Genomic DNA, 21,187 nt, shown 5'->3' with positions numbered 1-21,187 from the left:
TTTAGCTCGTTATTGTTTGTTGCTGACGCTGAATAAACGCTTGTATTCACATTATGTGTGATAATATAATTCTGTGTTTCATTCGTTTGTTTGTGTGCTCTATACACCGATTCTTGTCCAATATTGCACTACCGTACTGCATTAACAAAATATAAAGATGTCCAGCAGGGGCACTGTGACTGTGATGCAAAGTCTTCTTTTCTACAGAACAAGAAAAACACTGCAAGTCAGGGCTTCGTTCACGAAAGAGAAGCGTCTGTGTCATTTGCGTTAAGGTAGTTTTAAAGAAAAATCTTTATTAAGATGTTGGTCACAGTTTAGGTCTGTTGAGATAGAATGTTTTTTTTTCAGGTTACATAGATGTTACACGCTTTTGTAAACAATTACCACAAGGTTAGCTAGGTAGTTAGCACGATCTCGCTAGCATGGCTGTAAACATTCAATTTATGTTGGGATGTAACTATAAACAAATCGGGTGTAGATTTACAAGGGATGTTGACATTTACTATGTTGATCTGTTTGCGTTTTCACACCGAGTGAACATTTTCCACGCGTTTATGTGGAGTATTTAGTTATACTGTAATTTAGTACTTGTGGTCGTCTTTGTTAATCGCTCACATCTTTTACAGAATTTGGGATATCATGTTATACATATAGTGAAGGAATAGCAGAACACAATAATGGCGTTCTCTGCAGAGGATGGAGACACCCCCAGTTTCATTGATATTTCAACCAGTGAAAAGGTACAGTATATCCTATTGAATCTCTAGTACGTGAAAAGATAATGGTTGACGATATTCTCAGTTGTCATCTGGATAATATGTGGAGATATTTACATTTTGAGCTATCAGTCTCTCAGCATGGTTACTTATGCATCAATGTACCTTGCATTGATATGGTGGAATGTGAAAAGTGATTTTTTTCCTCGATAAAATAAGTAAACCCTGTGTGTATTAAATTAGCATAAATTTGCCTTGTTTCAGGTGGTGGATCTTCTGAATCAGGCTGCCTTGATATCCACAGATGAAAAGCTAATGGTGCTCAAACAGGTCTGTGATCTCTCTTTGATACTGCTTATCCTCATTAGGGTTGTGGGCGTATGTCTCACATGATATTGTGAAAAAAACTTTTCCTCCCATTTTGTTTGGAAGTGGTAAACGCTTGGCTTCATACTTTGTCCTTCTTCACTCCGTTTGTAACCCTGTGGCCATCTCTTGTGTACCTGCAGTGATCCCATAGCCTGTGCATTAGCAATGTGGTGTAAACAAAGAATAATAAGATTGTAAAAGTGACTCTAGCAGTGTTATTTCATGTCTCCAGCCCTCTAATAATGGCAAAAGATGTATTTAAAAAGTAATTTTATAATCTAATTACACAAATATTACATTCATCAATATTCAGTGCTAATTTGTAAAATGTACTTATCACGGTCAAGTCTAGAACTAATGAGATAAACCAGTGATGACTGTATGAGCCAAATTGAATATGGGTTTAGGAGTGTTTAATGTTAAAAGTTGGAATGTTATATCCAAATAATTTAGCTTTTCTTTTTCAGGTCCAGGAGCTTATCATCAACAAGGATCCCTCTCTACTTGACAATTTCCTAGATGTATGGAAGCACATGAGCATGTTTCATACTTTGCTAAATTGAAGCCTTGCAGAATTATTGCAACATCATATGATTGCTGTCATACCCTGCAGGAGATAATCGCCTTTCAAACTGACAAGTCCATTGAAGTGAGAAAGTTTGTTATTGGCTTCATAGAGGAAGCATGGTAGGTTGTTCCCTAATGTCCTTGTGTCATTATTGGCCGTTGGTGATAGAAGACACCTTGCAGTGACATTTTTTTGTGATATTTTCTTTGCAGTAAACGGGACAATGAGCTACTCCTTAGGCTGGTTGCAAATCTGAACATGTTGCTCAAAGATGACAGTGTGAATGTAGTGAAGAAAGCCATTCTTACGCTCACACAGCTATACAAAGTTACGCTACAGGTGTGCGTACTGCTTACACGTAGATATATTCATGTCGTCTTGTACTTTTATAAATAAGTAAATGTGTCTAAAACTATCCCCTCCTTTCTTTTCATTCAAGTGGTTGGTGCGATCCAAAGCAGTGTCAGACATGCAGGAAGCATGCTGGGATTTGGTTACGCAGATGAAAGGAGATGTCTTGGCATTGCTGGATTCTGAAAATGATGGTGTGCGCACTCATGCAATCAAGTTCACGGAATCACTTATCATCACTCTGTCACCTCGGGTTCCGGACTCTGATGTCCCCAAAAGACAGGAGAGTGACATCAGCTTGGACAAAGTACTCAAAGACCACACATACATTCGTTACGGTATGAGTATTCAATGTTTTCCTTGAAATAACAGATTTCAATCCATATAAAAATCTGTATGAAATCAGGAGGGGATCAAGTACTTATTCTCCCCGCTGTAATTGAATTAAACTAATATATTCCTCTGTAGATGTTTTGTGTGAGGAAGGAAAGGCAGCATTGGACAAGCTTCTGAAGTTCATGGTACATCCTGCCATATCCAGCATTAACCTGACCACAGCACTTGGCTCACTGGCCACCATTGCTCGTCAGAGGCCCATGTTTATGTCAAAGGTGGTGCAGGCATATGAAACATTACACGGTGAGTACTGAATGTTGGACAACAATTGCATTGTCACAAACTATATGGACTAGGTGCCAGGTCCTGTTATCAACCAGCGGTATCCTTATAGTCTATTAATGTGCACAGCATGTGTGATTATGTAGCCTTAATGAAAATTAAATTCAACTAACTTTATTTTTTTTTTTTTTAGCTAATCTGCCACCTACCCTAGCGAAGTCTCAGGTCAGCAGTGTGCGGAAGAATCTGAAGCTGCACCTAGTAGCGGTGCTTAAACATCCCTGCAGCCTGGAGTTCCAGGGTCAAATCAGCACCCTGTTGTTGGATCTGGGTATGCCTCAGAGTGAAATAACTCGCTCCACCCCAGCAGTGAGAGAACAGCGAAAGAGGTCTCGCCACGAACACTACACAGACGGCAAAAAGCTCAAGATAGGTGAGTGTTAATTTGACTCAATACGTTTCTGTTTATTTTATTACATGTTGTTACCTGTTGTCCGGGTCACTCCCTGGGCTGTGAACTGGTTCGTATTTATATATACTGTATAAAGACATAATAGATGATGACTGTTTTGACTGTCTCGTCACCTCAGAATCATAGGTACTGGATTACAGGTGACGACTGTTACACTCAAATCACAAATGTTACTTGAGGTCAAAATCCACTCATTGCGCCGACTGGGATGCTGCTACATGCTGTTATGCTTTTTACTCATGCCTTTGTTTTGTTCATATCTGTTGTGATCAGAGCCGACTCTCATCGAAGATGATGAAGACAAAGAGGAGCCGGCTCCTCTTTCAGCACCCAAGCCTGCTCCTGTCCCAGTGGCACAGTCTGCCATCGACCTAACTGCTGACTTTCTGCGCCCGCTTCTCAACTCTGAGAATGTAGCCAATCTGGTAAGCTTTTCGGCTGTGTCTTAACATTTTTTTTTATTCATGGCAAACCTCAGCGTGTGGTAACTGCCCGTCTCTTTTCATTCAGGTTCTCATCAGTATGGTATATCTGCCTGACATCATGCCAGCATCCTTTCAGGCCACTTACACGCCTGTTGAATCAGCGGGCACTGATGCTCAAATTAAACATTTGGCCAGGCTGATGGCTACGCAAATGACTGCAGCTGGGATCGGTCCAGGTTGGTAAACAAAATGACATTACATTAATTGCATTACACAGGGTTCCTTCAACGCTTTAGTAGGAGCTAATTGCTTGGAAATTATATGGTGACATCATGGCAGTCAGTACATATGGCAGACAGTACATATTCAGAATAATGAAATCCAATTTTTGTGGCGCTCCAATGTGAATACTGTATTTAGGACTGGAGCAGTGCAAAGCAAGAGAGAGCGATGCAGGAAAAGGGGATACAAATGAGGACGATTCTGGCACCAAGGACCTGCTGATCAAGCGCAAAGTTCCAGTGATAGTGGGACAAGCCATCTCTGTAGTGGGAGATTACACTGATAAAGAAAAGGCTTCAAACCCTACAGCAGTCAAGAGGCTTCCAGAGCCCATCCTCCCTTCGGCACAAACCAAGTGAGTTCGTGTAACAACAAAATGGCAGAGGAAATACTGTCAGCTTAACATGGTTCACTATTGTTTCATTTTTCTTTTTTCTTTAAAAGACTGGCAGGCCCAACGGGGAGGAAAAAAGTCTTTAGATTGTCAGATGTGATCCAGCCTTTGTCTGACACACAGATCGAACAGTTAACCTCCAAGACCATAAAACGCATTCTTCATTCAGAAAAGACCATCGCTCAAAGCGGCATGTCCCATGTAAGAGATCTACATCTCATAATACCATTATGATCTATTATTGATTTTTAAGTAACCATGCTAAGTTTCTGTGACAGGTCAGAGTGAAGCTCCTCTCCAAGCTGGTGACACAATTTGAGGGCATAATGAAAGATGATGTGCTCAAGTTTATCCTGGATGACATTAGGACAAGGAGCGACTTAGCCTTTTCTCTTCTTTATCAAGAATACAACACCTACCTCAGCCAGATACCTTCTGGTCTGCTAGACAGTTACGACCACTGTCTTTTCACTCTTCTGTCAGGACTGCAAGAGAAACCCGAGCAAAAAGATGGGTGAGGACATGTTTCCTTATCTTTCTCTTTTGTACATAAAAAAGTAAATACATTGATTAAAGTATCTTTGCTGTGAAGCCTTTGTTGCTAAGAATATAACTTTTAATAAGGACAGTGTGTGTTTTTTCCCCTCTGACAGACTTTTCACCAAACTGGTACTTGAGGCTCCCATCATAACAGAGTCAGCACTGGAAGTAATCCGACGATACTGTGAGGATGAGGTACATGGTACACGGTGTATGTAATTGTAATGTAATGGATGCCGCAGGAGAGAGGAATGACTTGGATGAGACTTTCTTCTGTCAGGATGGCAGGATGAACACAGCCTTAATTTGTTCAGCAATCCTTCTATCGCATCCACTAAACTATTTGTACCATGTTGTTGCAGTCAAGGGTGTATTTAGGCATGACTACTCTGAAGGAACTTATCATCAAACGCCCTTCAAGGCAGTTTCAGTATCTGCATGTGCTTCTGGATCTCAGCTCCCATGAAAAAGAGAAGGTGGGAATATTTCTAATCTATATTTCACATAACTTCTTTATTTTTTAATGTCTTTATCTTTCAATGTATCCATAGAAGTTTACTTTTGGCAATATTCTAGTTTCTGTTCCGTCATTGTTGGGGAGCGAAGCCACTGTATCTATCCATCAATCCATTCTATACAGCTTGTCCTCACTAGGGTTGCAGCTTTTGAGTGAGAGGCAGGGTACACCTTAGACTAGTGACCAGCCAATCACATGGAACATGTAGACCAATAATCGATTTGAGTTGGAAGATATATTGGAAGTTTGTCCGATTTTCTGTGCCCGTCTCACTATGATTGGTTGATTTGCAGGTGCGAACCACCGCGTTGGCCTTTCTGAAACGCATGTATGAGAAAGACCAGCTGAGGGACTACATTGAGAAGTTTGCTCTGAACTACATGCAGCTTCTGGTCCACCCAAACCCTCCTTCGCTGCTCTTTGGGGCTGACAAAGACACAGGTACAAAAAAGATTAACACTAAAACAAAAGCTAAGGTGAGAGATGAATCGGGATTAAAAGAAGAGAGAATGTAAAGTCTTGCTGCAACGCTAACTCTCGCGCCACAGCGGCCTTCATCCGTGCATGTAAACGCTGGAACATATACACAAAAATGGACAAACGGCAGCACGCAGTGATACGAGAAAATAACACAGGGCGATTGAGAGGTCTGACTTATTACTCTTATTACAACGCATATTGTTTTGAGAAGCAAAACGCTTAACCTAAGAGACTCCAGCAACTAGCCGGTTGTTACTTTTCCTCCACAGTGACCAGAAATTGAAGTGGTCTCAGTTGATGCACGACACTGCTGATAGGGATGCCATACGACTTCATGTCAAAAAATCTGAACTATCTATCTCTTTTAGTCGGCATTCAACAGTTACTGTAAATTGGAGTGGCAGTAAAATGAAAAAGCAAGGTTTTGGCTGGCTTCATATAGTGTAACGCTTTGATGGAATTACTTTTCAAATGCTGTATACAGTACACGTACATCAACATGTACACATAACAAGCTCCCATTGACTTCAAGAGGAAGCATTAAAGTAAAAGGGCTGTGCATTGATAGGGGGTATCCCAGCACATATTACAGTATAATGATGCTGTAATGTAATATCTTTATGTTTGTTTGAGACAGAGGTGGCATCCCCCTGGACTGAAGAGACAGTCCGTCAGTGTCTTTTCCTCTACTTGTCTCTGCTGCCTTTGAACCACAAGCTGGTGCACGAGCTGGCATCCGTCTACACCGAGGCCATCGCTGACATCAAGCGTAGCGTGCTTCGAGCCATAGAGCTCCCTGTAAGTCACTCCATGGAGTTGCTATGTTCTTAGTGTCGTTTGTCTTGTCTACCTTCTTATATTTGAAGCTCTCAGGTAAGTCTAACATCACTTGTCTCAGGCCGTGTTTATTTGAAGCCCACAATGTGCGACTACAATAGCACTGACCTAGTTTCGCTATGATACCAGATCCGTGGAATGGGGATGAACTCTCCGGAGCTGTTGCTTTTGGTCGAAAACTGCCCAAAGGGGGCGGAGACACTGGTTACTCGCTGTCTGCACATTTTGACAGATAAAGGTAAAAACAACTGTAACATGTTAGTTTAGTTTTATTTTTTAATTATTACCATGAACAAGGGGTAACCAAATGTTTCTTTGTTTCTATATGCAGTCCCGCCATCTCCAGAGTTGGTGGAGAGGGTGCGCGACCTTTACCATAAACGAGTCCCTGATGTTCGTTTCCTTATCCCAGTCATCAATGGTCTAGAAAAGGTACGTAAGATTGGCAGGGAACCATGCAATAGTTAAAATTAAACATTTGTTCACCCTGAATAAAATAATTGCCGTTCATGGCTGTATCTTGTACAGAAGTACAAAATGTTCAATGACAGCTTAACTCGTAGCTAAACTCAGCCACATTGCTATTATTAGCTGATAACAAACATAACTAGTGCATGCGTTACCTCTTATGTGCAGCAAGAGGTGGAACATAATGCTTTGAATGTTCTCACCCGCGAGGCAGCTGGGGAATCCGCTGCATACAATCCTTTTTTCAAAACTATTTTTGTAATATAGATAAATTGTGAGTCATGCAGGAATCTTGATTGACCGCTGTTTGTCCAAAAAGAGACTTGTCACATTTCACTTTTGCCTGTTTTGAAGAGTGAAGTTATCCAGGCCCTTCCTAAGCTGATCAAACTCAACCCTATTGTCGTAAAGGAGGTTTTTAATCGTCTCTTGGGAACCCAGCATAGTAAGTCATTCACTTTATTTATTTAAGGATTTAAAGATATTTAGATTGTGAAAGATAATTTCACAGGAGAAACTCTGTAATGTTCTTTATTCTCTTTTTCATCATTCAGGTGAGGGAAGTTCATCAGTGTCCCCTCTTACACCAGGAGACCTGCTGATTTCCTTACATAACATAGACTCCACTAAATGTGATATGAAATCCATCATAAAAGGTCAGAGTTCAGTAGATAAACCCCAAGACTACTATCCTAGATGTTTTGGTTGGATTTTATAGTTTGTTTGTTTTTTTTGGTGTTTGTATCATGTTCTTTTTTGAGACTTGTAGTTGTTTTGATAGCAATTAACATCTGCAGATTGAGCCATTTTTAATGTTTTCTGTCATGGTTTTGCATCTTTACCATATTGTTAATGACTAATTGCATGTACAGCAACCAACCTTTGCTTTGGGGAGAAGAACGTGTACACATCTGAAGTTTTGGCGGTGGTGATGCAGCAGTTGATGGAGCAGAATCCCCTTCCCATACTTCTCATGCGAACTGTCATCCAGTCTCTCACCATGTACCCCCGACTATGCGGTTTCGTCATGAACATCCTGTCCCGTCTTATCGTCAAGCAGGTAAGAGCCACACTTAGTTTCTCACTCATAGTTTTTGCAGGCGTTCTTATGTTTGTGTGCTTAATAGTCATGTTTAAGGGTTAGTCTGCAGTGCTTTAACTTTTTAATTGTACAAAGTCGGCCCTCGATACATCCCTGGCTCATTCTGTCACAGGGCACATATAGACAAACAACCATTCACACTCACATTCATACCTATGGACAATTTGGAGTTGCCAATTAACCTGCATGTTTTTGGAATGTGGGAGGAAACCGGAGTACGCGGAGAAAACCCACGCATGCACGGGGAGAACATGCAAACTCCACACAGAAATGGCCGAGGGTGGAATTGAACCCTGGTCTCCTTGCTGTGAGGTCTGCGCGCTAAGCACACGACCGCCGTGCAGCCCCCAGTTCACATCTTGATGAATAAAAAGTGTTAATTACAAGTTGCGCGCAAAATTGTATGAGAGAAAAATCGTGAGACTGTGATTGGTCGGTTTACCATATAACACCTAAATTTATGTTGCCATGAAGGTGTGGAAGTATCCCAAAGTGTGGGAAGGATTTGTGAAGTGCTGCCAGAGGACCAAGCCTCAGTCATACAGCGTGCTCCTGCAACTTCCTCCCGCACAACTCACAAGTGTGTTTGAACGCTGCCCAGAGATGAGGGAACCCCTTCTATATCATGTCCGCTCTTTCACACCACATCAGGTAAACGCTTTGTCTCAACTTCAAGTTCAAACTAGTCTTCAGCCTTTGTTTGTCTTGTGAATGATAACCGTTTTTTTCCCTGTGCAACAGCAAGCTCACATACCAGCCTCTATCATGTCAGTTGTGGAAGCAAGTAAAAAACCAGAGCCACAACCTGTTGAGCCTGTGAGCAAAAAAGAGGTAACATGCGATATCGCGGTGTTGTCATTTGTGGACTAAGCTATTTAAAAGGTGGTTCAGTCCTACCTTAATTACGTTTGTTCTTGATGGGCTCTTTGATATTTTTCCATTCATATAACAGATTGAACCAGCTCCTGCCCCAGCGTCACCCATTCTGGGAGAGATGCCTGCAGAAGATGAGCCGGAAGCAGCTGACCAACAGCAGAGCATCGTCTTAAATGATGAGGAGGAGTCCATGGAGCAAGAAAGGCCTGATCCTGTGAGACACAAGGACACTATAAATACTCTTTCTGAGGTAAAATGACATTTCTAGGCTAAAAAGGAACTTGGGTATATAGCATATACATATTTTATTGCTACATTAAAAGTTCCTTTCGTGTCAAAGTGAAAAGTTAGAAATCTTTCAGGTTAAATTTTGTAATTTATTTTGATTTTCTTCAGGTTGAGGTAACAAGAGCTGAGGGAACACAAACACCTGAAGCTGAAATAGAAGCTCAAGCCGATCGTGACCCCGAACCTGAAGATGAACCTAAACCTAAGCCAGAGGCTGATCCACAGCCAGAAGCTGAAGCAGAACCGGAACCTGAAGCTGAACTTCAACCTGTGCCACAGTCAACTGAGGAGCCAATGGAAACCTCTGATTCGGTCCCTTCACACCCTCAGGAACCAGCTAAAGAGGGTGATGATGGTGATGTGCCGGATGCTGTGAGCAGCTGCGAAGAATTTTAATGTCAAATAAATTCCCTCTTTTGCTTTTGTACTAAATTTGTTTAAGGAAAATGCAACGTTATGAGGAAGTACAGGAAAGTTGCTTGCTTACCTTTTTTTTTTTTTTTTTGCCGTTTCTTTGTAATGCCAGAAAATAAACAAACAAGCACACCCTCTCTGCTTCATTAGCATCAATAGATAATGATCCATATACTACTTGAGTTGTGTGACAACATATCAATGTTTGTCTTCAAATTCATTAAAAATGAATGCAAATGGTGCAACACTGTGGCTATACATAACTCCAAAATATTTAAAGAAAAAAAATATATAGCCATTTCAGTTAAATATATCATATAGCAGACCAACACAGTGATAGATGAGAAGTGACATTTTAAATGCTATGAAACCATCGTTATTAAATGGGGTCTAAGATGATGTTTATTGTAAACATTGCAGTTTTCAGTTGCACTCATCAAACGAGGCGGGGCTGTGGTCCAGCCACGTGACACACCGGAAATGACACTACAGGTCTTAGGCGCCCATATTACCTTCCCTTCGGTACTTGCTCTCAGGTAATCCACGTCACCATCATAAGTGTCGTTTCATTTCGAAAAGTTAAAGTGAATTTTGGCTGAGGGAGCGAGTCAATCTCGATCACCAGAGAGTTGCATATTACCCACAATGCACTGCAGTGGTTCAAGAAACATACAGCCACGCGGTGGCAGTAATGAACATCAACTACTGGTGGTTGACCCTTCTCGGAAGAAGAAGCATACAACTGATCATGTTCATGATTCAATTTGACTACTTTTGCAGTTGTAAATTATGTTTTAAAATAACATACAACAAATACGGCTTAGCATAATTTTAATAATAATCGTAGTATTTATGTGTAGATATAACTCCACTCCTATCAGTAGTCGTCGACACATGATTGCTTGGGCTGAAAGTACACGAGAGAAGGTGTGTTCCATTTGTAACACCGACTCCTCCCTCCGCTTTGCAAGTGACCTCCGCATATCTTCGGCCATGACTCAAACCAAGTGGCGAAGGGAGGTCAACGACAAAACACTTTAACTGCTATTGGAAGGCACCCTATGAGTACCAATGAAGGCTGTTATTCTCGCTGCTGGCTATGGAACTAGGCTCCAGATGGACGTGGCGGCCGATACGAGCGAGCGCTACGCTCACCTGGTCGGTGTCGCAAAACCGCTACTTCCGGTTGGGAACTGTGCCTTGGTTACCCATTGGGTCCGTGCCCTGAGTGCCTCGAACTGCGTGGACGGTATCTTTGTCGTTGTGAGTATTTTACCGGTGTACAAGCGGTTCTTTTTGGACATTATAAAACCTAACATGTCACATTACACAAGGGAAATGTACTTTGCCCAGACAAGTGTCAATTTACAAAATGAACTGTTAAGAGTACACACCGTTTTTCAGCACATAAGTTACAAGTCAAAATGAATCAACCTATTATTATGAAACACAATGTCTTATATATATATATATATAAACTCAACTAAAGTTGTCAGTTCATCAAAATAGCTACTCGTCGTTCATTATACATAGGTTCTAAACAGTTCTTTTTTCAGACCAGAGTTAGCTAGTTTTTCATACCTGACCGTTTTGACTGCTAGCCAGGGGCGGACCTACCATTAGGCAAACACAGGCAATTGCCCGGGGTTCTGAGATTGCCCCTAAACGTCTCTTCCTGTATATAAACATAGCTGTGTAACTAGCAACTTAAGCTAACAGACAACTGTAACAGATTTCAAAAGCAAGTGCCAAAATGACATACTCACATTTTGGAGGAAAAAAAATGCAACTACTAATCCCCATTACTAATAGTGTGAATGTAACATGGGCCAGCGCTGCTGATTATGAAGGCCCTGGGCAAACCACATTGATATGGCAACACAAAGAAGCTGAAATCTGATTGGACAAAAAAAAAATACACAGTAAGAGTTATGCTGTGCTATTGGACTTATTTTGCTCAAACAATTGTATTTAATCAAGTAATTTTTATTAATATTGTTAAATTGTTTTGTTATTTGTATTTGTCAAATAAAGTTTGTATTGATAACTAAATTTGCAGTGTTGCCCAACCCTAGCAGACATGAGAATGGATGATTTCCTCTGATGTTCCTCTGATGTTCCTCTGTCGTCTCTCCACAGACTAACGCTCTGTATCTGGCTGCATTTCAACAATGGGCTGCACAGTTTTCAAATGTCAAGGTTGTCAGCGATGAGACAAGAAGCAACGATGTAAATATGGCTTTTACACTTTATCATTAACAAGAGAGCTGACAATAACCATACCTGCCAATATTTGCATTGGGAAATATGGTTTTTTTTTGTAAAATGAGGGCAAATAAGGGGATCGTTCAAACAAATGGCTTTTGCTTCATTTTTACACTAGATGCCCTTGGAAATGTATTATTTATTTGGCATGGAAGGTGGGGGGGGGGCTCAAGCATCAACACATCAAACCTTATCAGCCACCAGTAATGCTGGCATCGCTACAACACTCTGGGTCAAGTGCTTGTTCCTATCGCCGCAGCATTTGAAAATTGCAAAAAAAAGTTTTCCAGAGACGACTTAAGGGCTTAAGCAATTTGTGATTTAATCATGGAAATGATGACTCTGGATGACCATCATTGAAGATACAGGTTTTTGTCGCCTAGTGGAACCATGGTTTGAACATCTGAGATGCTTTTTTGTGTTTTGTTAATGGTGATATTTGGTAAGAGCAAATCTACAGGTAGGTATTGTCTGTAAAATTAAACTTTGTGTGAGTCGGGAAAAAAAATCAAAAATTTTTAATGTAAAAGGTTTTTTTTTTGTCGTCCCCCATCTTAATTCACTATAGGAACGTCTCGGTGCTGTGGCCTGCCTGCAGCTTGCAGTAATGCACTTCAACATAGACGACCATGTTGTCGTCATTGGAGGGTGAGGCATTTTTGGATGTACTTCATGGTGAGAAATGTTGATGGTATTTATTTCAATCCCAAATAGTGACACCCTCTTCAAAGAGGATTTCAGCCTTGGGAAAATTAACACAAGGTTTTCTGAGCTCCAGGCTCAGTGTGAGGACAACTGCATGATGCTCTACTATCAGTGCAAAGATGATGGTGAGTCTTTTACTGTCAGTATTAAACCAGTTAGTATATGCCATGCTCGTGGATGAGTGGCAGGATCTCATCACAGCGTATGTGTGCCTTCAATATGCCATTAATAAAATACCCCCGCCCAGACCATCGCGCCACTCCATCCACAACACAGGACAGCATACTCACCCAGAACGTATTTGGGATGGAACCTCATTGCTCATCACTGCATTCAGTATATATATTGGAGTAGACATCATTAATAGTAGCATCATAATTCTCTGGACTTGTGTGCAGAAACTCAAAAATACGGAATAGTGGAGGTTGACAGTGACCTTCGAGCGACATGTATGAAGGAAAAACCTCTGCCCTCCGAGACTAAGTCAAGAAGAGCAGTAAGTTCACCGCATAAAAATGAACCATAATCACACTTTTATAACTTCTTTAGACCAATGTATTGTAAATTTGACACAGAATCACACCAAACTTCAAAAAGTGTGTCAATTTATGATGTTGCAGGAGAAAGAAAGCTAATTATTCCCCCCCTGTAACTCATGTTACACTGGCTTCCAGATTCAAGAAATTTTATAATTTTTTTTAAAAATGTATAACAAATATAGTATCCCAACATAGTATCTGCATTTTAATGACCAACCAGCTTTTCTAGTATTTCAGTAATGCAGACAGCCTTCACTAAAACGCTAATTGTTGGCTTTACCATCCGTTCCAGTGTCCATGTTTCTACATGTTATCAAAGAAAATCCTACCTTTGTTGGACACCTTCCTTGAGGAAAAAAGGGTAAGTTTACTTTTAATATTATGAAGCTGGCATGTATCCACTATCTTTTTTTTTAATCACATACAATATTTTCATCATGCAGAATGCTTGTGTTGAGGAAAAAGATGCTCCTGGAAACTTTATGTCTTGGCTCATTCCAAGGTAAATCCAAGTAACTAATGTACAGGCGGAGAAGAATCACGTTTATTAATATGTTGATGCCTCTTTGTATGTCTTTTACAGAAAGCCAGTATATATGTATCATATCTCTGGGCGTTTCGACGTTGGAAACCTGCAGTCCTATACACAGTGTGACCTTTATTTCAAGGAACATTTCCATAACACTAAAACATACATGATGTAGATGTTTCCCAGCCTTTGCTAGGCTAAGGTACGCGTTTTAGATTAGACAAATCTCACGGTACACTACCAAACAAAAATGTTGAATGAATGGGATATATCTAGTAGAAGAGTATTTAACTGTTCTGCCATAGATTGATGAACATTTGTAGTAATTGAATAATTTACAGGCTAATTAAGTGAAATTCTCCGTGTGTGTGGGTTTTCTCCGGGTATTCCGGTTTCCTCCCACGTTCCAAAAACATGCGAGGTTAATTGACGACTCCAAATTGTCCATAGGTATGAATGTGAGTGTGAATGGTTGTTTGTCTATATGTGCCCTGTGATTGGCTGGCCACCATCATTAAAATGGAGGGCGTCAATAGATCTACTCAGTGAGGAGCCTTTTGCATCTGTCAGAGGCCTTCTCGCGTTTGTTCTCCATCTTTGCAATGCGGGAACCGAACTGCATTGCTCTCTTGGGCAAGACCGCTGACGAGCCGAGGCCGAGTTCTTTGGCAGCAAGTCTGAGGAGGAGTTTCTCTCCAACGCCTCGAGGAAGTGACAGGTCTGCCTTCTCGCACATGGGCAGAGAATTCAAATAATTCACCACACTCTCGTCCAAGTAGGGAAATCTGTAAACGTCAGTGACATTGAATTATGTTCAACAAAACTATAATATTTGCTCTGGAAGGTCAATGTTGTGTACAATGTGTACTCAATTTGATAGGGCATGTAATTGACACCAATTGTATTCAGTTTAGTGACAACGTAACATAGGTGCATCAAATTTGAATGGGAAATTTTAAATTCATAATATCAATTTGGCTGGCATTCCATTTCTTTCCAATGAACATAAAAATATGTTTTGCAAAGTTTTGAGGAAATCCAGTGAAATTTAGGGGTGCCACCTCACACATAAACTTTTGTAAAATTTCGGAAAATGTGCAATTTCTAGTCTAATTGCCAAAAAGTTGACCTGGAAATGTTGAGTACAATGAACTTCTATACAGCATCATTTTAAAATAATAAATAATATTAATTTATTATCATTATTAATATTAAAATAAATGCACAAGTGTATATCAGATTATGTAGGACTACAGTACTACTCTCAATAAATATGAAGCATCAGTAATACTGTCTACTCTATATTACTGTTGTTGATGTTAGGCTTGCTCAGCTATTAGCTAACTGTCATTAGCAAACTGTAGCTAGCTAATGTTAGCTACCGTAGAGGCAATGAGCACTAAATGCCTATAAATATGACTACAAATCATTCAAATTACAAAGACAAAACCACAAATTTGCTAGTAATATGAAATAGGAGTATAAATACCAACAAAAACAAAGATCACCTCAGATCTCCATGGCGACCATTGAACTGTTCACCACTTTATTCCACAAAAACATGTATGGTGGCACCCCTAAATAATCATGTATTGGGGAAAATATTATGTATGTGTTGTTTCTACATATATTGGAACACTTTCAGTACCCAGCCATATCAAAATTCAATAATTGTGTTTTTTGATGCACCCTAACGTACACATACCTCGCCTCTTTTCCATGGTCTGCAATCACCCGGTCATCTCTGCCCAAATTCCTGGAGGAAATCCTACCCAGCTCCATAGCAATTTCCTGGATCAGTCCTTCATGTCCCGATTCCTTGAATCGCATTCTGTGTCTCGAGTAACCTGCTAGCTGCTCATCTGCTCCAATTCCCGTCAATATGACCTGTCATCATATTTAGAGGAACTTGTGTGGTGCATCATGAAAGTGGAACGTAATATTTAATCAAAGTTAAGATATTGTTTCTAGAGATGGGTACCTTGGCTGATGAGGTGTACATTTTCTGGTCGTCATTCTCTGTGATGACCCCCGTGCCTCTCGCTGCAAACCACACCGCACAGCCGATGCTGTCGTCAAGCACCGTGTCCAGCGGATGCACCAAGTGACAGATGCGTCCGTGTCGCATTCTATGCAGCTCCTCTTGTGTTACATTGATTTCCACAAAATTCCATCTTCTTTCAGGAGCCAAGTCTTGTAACTCCCTGAGGCCAGATTTACCTGTGATTCGGTCTGGGACATCAAAAGAACTGAATGTTTCTGATTTAGTTCCATCAGCCTGTCTAATGTGAGGCAGATTAGTTTTGTGTTTTTGGTTTTTTGCGTACTCTTTCTGTACCTTCGGTTCCTGAAGTTGAAATGCTACGTTTAGAAGATCTATTGGATGATTAGCAGGTATGTGAGAATTAGCCAAGACAGCTAGAATCATAGAATCGATGCCACCTGAGAAAAGTATGGCAACAGCGGCCTCATCGTTGGTCTCGGAGTCATCATTTATGCTAAGGGGCATCGACTGAACGCGTCTTCTGACTGCTTCGCTGAGAATATCAATAAGACCTTTCACGTCGTGGTTTTTCTTGACTTTGGTTAAAAGCTGATCCAGATCCTCAATATGTGGCTTTACATCAACTTGATGCTCATCCGACATCTCCGGGGTCAACCTATTAAGAGGGCCAACAGGTGACCGGAGCAGACCTGACGGGTTCACCAAAATTGTACAGTTGTTCGGGACATAATCCCACATAGTTTGATAACGACTAGAAACATCATCTTCTGCATGAGTCCAAGCATGAAGCTCTACTGAAAGCGATCCGGATTCAAAAAGTGCCTTCAAGTCAATCCTGTACACACCGACTGCTGGAACTTCTTGCCATGTAGACTGACCAGGTCCGCCGGTGTTGCTCGCCACAGATGTCAGAGTCAGGGTCTTTATTTCCGCATCATATTTCCACAGCAAACTCCGTCTGCCAAAGTAATCTCTCCCAAACCACAAGTACTCTCCAGATTTTTGGTAGTAAACAAAGGCCCATGGTCCCCTTATAGTCGAAAGGACGGACAGAATCTCTGAAGAGCTGCTGCACGATGACAGACACTTCAAGACAACAGCCGTGTCATTCTGGGATGGCGATACTTCCAAACCTCCAAAAATCTCTCCATTCCATACCAGGATATTTCCAGTTGTGTCCTCAATTGGCTGAGGGGTCAGGAGGCCTCTCATGTGAAGAACATGGGCTGAAAAGAAGCACTGATAATGATGATGATGATGATGATTTGACCCCGTAACAATGCAATCCTTGCTGGAGTTGGGCCCTCTTCTTTTCAAATGTTCAAACAGGACATTGTCGGGCTTAAAAGGAGCAGGCGATGGACTCAAAAGACAAAAGATGCCGCACATGGTTGGAGGGGTGGTCTGCTTTACATATCCTGCAAATCCTTCTTCATGCTATCCAGTTTCCCTGCGGACAAAGGTACATTTGTTATCACAGCCATATTCACTACTATAAGTGGTCCTGGTTATGATGAGTGTCATCCTTACAACTAATCGTAAGCCAAAGTTTAGTGTAAGTCGGAATTCCCATCCAAATGAGCCATTTGAAATCCACGCTATTATGCGAAGGGGCATGACTGTGTGCACGGCTTGTTATTATATCGCACTAATTGCACGCTGATCCACATGTTTTTTCATAGGCGATACACTATGACATCCAAATCAGCTCAAAACTAGCATTGGTGGATAGACAATAAGTACTATTATTCTTCTATTCTACTATTTTTTTTTAGTTATTTTAGTCCAAATATGTTGATCGGTGCACAGTAGAGCCTCTATCCTTATTCTCCATCACTGTACTTACTGTATGCTGCCTCCTTGCACAATGACCTGTGCCAGTTTGCACCCGTCTTCCAAACATGCTCAAACTGCTAACTTATTAACATCTCTTCCTCCTATAATTTGTGTTACATTCATTCATATTCTATCGCTTATCCTCAAGAGGGTCGTGGGGGGTGCTGGAGCCTATCCCAGCTGTCTTCGGGCGAGAAGCGTGCTACAACCTGGACTGGTCGCCAGCCAATCACAGGGCACATATAGACAAACAACCATTCACACTCACATTCATACCTATGGACAATTTGGAGTGGCCAATTAACCTAGCATGTTTTTGGAATGTGGGAGGAAACCGGAGTACCCGGAGAAAACCCACGCATGCACAGGGAGAACATGCAAACTCCACACAGAGATGTCCGAGGGTGGGATTTAACACGGGTCTCATAGCTATGAGGTCTGCGCGCCAACCATTCGACCATCGTGCAGCCCCTTGTGTGTTACAATAATCTGCATATACTCTTCATATTCATGAAAGCAAAATTGACTGCCAGTGCTATGTTGCACTCTGCTAGTAGATCAGCTTTGCACACAGTTTGCACATTTTTTTTTTTATACGTGCAAAATGTTAGTATATCGGCCCCATAGTTTATTCTTCTGCTATATCTAGTTCCTGGCTGAGTCTCGTGTTGACAAACCAAAAAGTAAAAGGACTCAGCTCTTGACTTACTCTTGCATGAACTCAAGGTCTGTCCTCTGTCAGCCAGGAAGAATATGTTGCTGTTCCTTTGCTGGACATATACTTTCTAAAGGGGAAATGTAAATAAAAACATAACACAAACCATTGTATATATACACCTATAGGTGTGTCTAAATCAATATGATATTTTAATCAATTCTAAATGTTTTCTCTTTAAAGGGGATTTATTATGCTTTTCCCACTTTTCCATCTTATAAATGTTGTTACAATGTCACCATCACCATTTGGGTCGAAAGCAGGAAGACTATGGAAACACTGCAGAAAAAGGGGCAGTAATTGGAAGCCCCAGACAGCTTTCTATGCAGGCTATCATGTGTAGCTTTTCTATAGGAGTCCACAGCTCAATACAAAGCACCGAAAATGAGCATAATAGATCCCCTTTAATAAACGTATGCAACACATTTAGGCAGACTCACCCTGTTCTTCTTCAAGTTGCACAGCTCGTCCACAGCCACCTTTTGCTCCTTAATCTAACAGTTGCAACACAAACATGAAATAACAGATAAACTATACAATAAGGTAGATAATATATGACCAAATTGAGTGGGTTCCTGCATGTTGAATTGTGCCAATGCTACCTTTGTAACTTGTTCGGCAAGTCTGAAGCAAATTAACCATACCATGTCAGAATAAGTTCAGTCAGTACCTGTCTGTTCAGCTCGTCCTTAAGTTCAGACTGTGCTTCTAAATTGACGTCATTATTGTAGACTTTTGAAGACATTTTTGCTGTAAACAAAAAAGCCGTGGGTGACAAAATAGCTGCGTGGTACCAGTAGTGCAAGCTAGCTAAGCCATGACCAACATTAACATACAGAGAGTGGTAAACGCTTCCGGGTTGGCAGTTCCTACTTCCTGTTTTCGCCTTTTTATTTATTTTGTTTTGTGTGTTGTATTCTGAAATTTGTTGATTGGATTTATTTAAATTAATTTAAATAAATAATTTTAGTAACGCAAAAACACAAACGGACAGAAACTCATTTAAACAAAGTAAATCTTATTGTTAATAATGCGTTCGCAATTTAGGTTTTTGGTTGTTATTTTCTGGACTGCATTGTCCCCATTAATCAGTTGTTAAATATTTGAATTGTAGTTATTCATTTTTAAAAAATCCTGCAATACGTCCAAATTCCTCTAGAGGGCAGTATAAACATGAAGTCAGCACCGATCTCAGTTGGCGTTAAGTTTCTCATGTATTGATCTGAAACAGCTGTACAATGTTTACATTTTCAATTCTTGGAAAAAAATGAGTGGGTAGTAAAAAGCAGCCAAGACTTGTCTGGCTGCTGTCCAGAAAGTGGAGTTGTCATGCACAAACCAAGGCCACCAGCACTGAAAATACTGAAAATACTGTTATCAATGACAAAGCACCTTTCTCCCCATACAGTATATGACAGATACCTGCACCTTCCTGACTCACAGCCCACTAATAGTCCATCCATATGTTTTCTATGCCGCTTATCCTAACTAGGGTCGCGGGTATGCTACCCCATTTGACTTTGTGTGAGAGGCGGGATACACCCTAGACTTACGTATACACTATATTTATCATATTTGCTGGTTCTAGTCAGGACTCGAGCAGCAGCATTAAAACAGATCAGATGCTCTATGAGTAGAATGTTTTTTCCTTTGTCATTTGAAATAACCGGATAACTATGTTTTGGAATGTGGTAGTAAACCTGAACACCACCCCGCACCCACACGCCCCCCCCCCTCCCTCCATCCCCACCCCACCACACACACAAATGATAAAAAAAACCATGCAAACTCCACACAGAGGACATTAGGCCACCATGCGGCTCGCTCCCAAATACAAATACATCCAAATGTGTGCTTTGTGTGCAATTTCTGTTTGGTCAGTGCCAGTGACATTCTGTTCGTCAACTGCTTCTCAAGGACAAAGCAATGAAGAGAATCTTTGGTGCCTGAATGCTTGTACGGCATTGAATGATCTGTCAAGTTAGATAAATCGCCTGCATATCATTTTATTTCCTTTTATCACTTTAATTAATTCCTCAGTTGGAACTGTGTTAATGTTTTCTTAGGTTAAGATGTGTTGAAAATGTCAACAGTAAACGTTATTGGGGTTGACTAATACACATATAGTGCTATGTTTTACATATGATGGAAGATGAATTTACTTTTAATTTCCAACTTTTATTAGGGTAAACGTAAAGTAAAGTTGATTTGGTATTGGTATATCATTTATTATAATTATATGTTCACAAAAAGATAGGATAAAGGCAGCAATAACCTCAACCAAATGTTTCCTGTAGTTGCAGATCAGACGTGCAAAACAATCAGCATGAATTTCGGACCATTCTTCTTTACAAAACTGTTGCGGTTCAGCAAGATTCCTGGGATATCTGGAGTGAATATCTTTCTTGAGGTCCTGCCACAGCATTTCAATAAGGTTGAGGTCAGGACTTTGACAGTTTTTTTTTTAAAAAGAAGGCAACTTAACCTGCCACTGGAATGTAGCCAATTCTAAACAGGTTTATTTTCGCTAGTGGTCAGAGCAGCTTTAAGCCACACCTCCACTTTTTCGGAATTTCCAGACTATAGAGTCCATGGGATATTAAGTACACAGAAATTTTTAATTCAATAAATGCTTTTTTTTATAGAAACAGTGACGAACAGTGCATGTAATCGGCTAGTTAAATAGTAGTCTACCAGAAAATTCACTCATTGCTGTCCTTGTCCTCTTGCTGGGAACTTAAGCCACTAAAGTCATCTTCTTCACTGTCAGTAGCAAACAGCTCCGGAATTCTCTCCCCAAACATCCCGTCAGTCTTTTATTGCTCAGTCTTTTATCGAGAGAGGGTTTAAGGCATGAGAGAAAATGAGCAGCT

General features: G+C 40.7%; 3 protein-coding genes across 3 annotated transcripts; 2 read left to right on the top strand and 1 right to left on the bottom strand.

Moving 5' to 3' along the window:
- Positions 1-173: 173 nt before the first annotated feature.
- Positions 174-9,922, top strand: sympk (symplekin). Its single transcript, XM_058082580.2, has 27 exons — positions 174-275; positions 630-743; positions 984-1,049; positions 1,556-1,609; positions 1,702-1,775; positions 1,869-1,995; positions 2,096-2,345; positions 2,476-2,646; positions 2,819-3,058; positions 3,371-3,522; positions 3,608-3,758; positions 3,943-4,159; positions 4,249-4,399; positions 4,477-4,712; positions 4,852-4,933; positions 5,101-5,214; positions 5,549-5,696; positions 6,373-6,533; positions 6,702-6,810; positions 6,904-7,004; positions 7,395-7,485; positions 7,595-7,696; positions 7,913-8,100; positions 8,617-8,793; positions 8,884-8,973; positions 9,095-9,268; positions 9,415-9,922. Exons 2-27 carry the CDS (start codon positions 681-683, stop codon positions 9,700-9,702), a joined length of 3,777 nt encoding a protein of 1,258 aa, XP_057938563.2. The 5' UTR covers positions 174-275; positions 630-680; the 3' UTR covers positions 9,703-9,922.
- Positions 9,923-10,680: 758 nt separating this feature from the next.
- Positions 10,681-14,295, top strand: LOC131136083 (uncharacterized). The gene is made up of 8 exons (XM_058082583.2): positions 10,681-10,983; positions 11,860-11,949; positions 12,554-12,633; positions 12,700-12,815; positions 13,089-13,186; positions 13,522-13,590; positions 13,673-13,731; positions 13,813-14,295. The coding sequence occupies exons 1-8, from the start codon at positions 10,792-10,794 to the stop codon at positions 13,931-13,933; spliced, it is 825 nt and encodes a 274-aa protein (XP_057938566.2). The 5' UTR covers positions 10,681-10,791; the 3' UTR covers positions 13,934-14,295.
- On the bottom strand, positions 13,250-19,141 carry asnsd1 (asparagine synthetase domain containing 1). The gene is made up of 6 exons (XM_058082582.2): positions 18,985-19,141; positions 18,755-18,808; positions 18,309-18,384; positions 15,740-17,213; positions 15,464-15,645; positions 13,250-14,543 (listed from the first exon to the last, which is right to left on the bottom strand). The coding sequence occupies exons 4-6, from the start codon at positions 17,150-17,152 to the stop codon at positions 14,297-14,299; spliced, it is 1,842 nt and encodes a 613-aa protein (XP_057938565.2). The 5' UTR covers positions 17,153-17,213; positions 18,309-18,384; positions 18,755-18,808; positions 18,985-19,141; the 3' UTR covers positions 13,250-14,296.
- Positions 19,142-21,187: the final 2,046 nt, after the last annotated feature.

This window comes from Doryrhamphus excisus, linkage group LG12 (assembly GCF_037039965.1).
Source record: "Doryrhamphus excisus strain RoL-2023G ecotype Guam linkage group LG12, RoL_Dexc_Guam_v1.1, whole genome shotgun sequence".
NCBI classification, from domain to species: domain Eukaryota; kingdom Metazoa; phylum Chordata; class Actinopteri; order Syngnathiformes; family Syngnathidae; genus Doryrhamphus; species Doryrhamphus excisus.
This window is presented reverse-complemented; position numbering and strand designations above follow the sequence as displayed.

Bases quoted from the DNA above. Each gene is read 5' to 3' on its own strand.
- sympk (XM_058082580.2), top strand. From the start codon at position 681: ATGGCGTTCTCTGCAGAGGATGGAGACACCCCCAGTTTCATTGATATT. The intron at 5,697-6,372 runs GTACAAAAAAGA...TGTTTGAGACAG, and splicing joins TGGGGCTGACAAAGACACAG to AGGTGGCATCCCCCTGGACT. The intron at 8,794-8,883 runs GTAAACGCTTTG...CCTGTGCAACAG, and splicing joins GCTCTTTCACACCACATCAG to CAAGCTCACATACCAGCCTC.
- LOC131136083 (XM_058082583.2), top strand. From the start codon at position 10,792: ATGAAGGCTGTTATTCTCGCTGCTGGCTATGGAACTAGGCTCCAGATG. The intron at 12,634-12,699 runs GTGAGGCATTTT...AATCCCAAATAG, and splicing joins CATGTTGTCGTCATTGGAGG to TGACACCCTCTTCAAAGAGG. The intron at 12,816-13,088 runs GTGAGTCTTTTA...ACTTGTGTGCAG, and splicing joins CTATCAGTGCAAAGATGATG to AAACTCAAAAATACGGAATA.
- asnsd1 (XM_058082582.2), bottom strand. From the start codon at position 17,152: ATGTGCGGCATCTTTTGTCTTTTGAGTCCATCGCCTGCTCCTTTTAAG. The intron at 15,646-15,739 runs GTACCCATCTCT...ATATGATGACAG, and splicing joins TGTACACCTCATCAGCCAAG to GTCATATTGACGGGAATTGG. The intron at 14,544-15,463 runs GTATGTGTACGT...TGACGTTTACAG, and splicing joins GACCATGGAAAAGAGGCGAG to ATTTCCCTACTTGGACGAGA.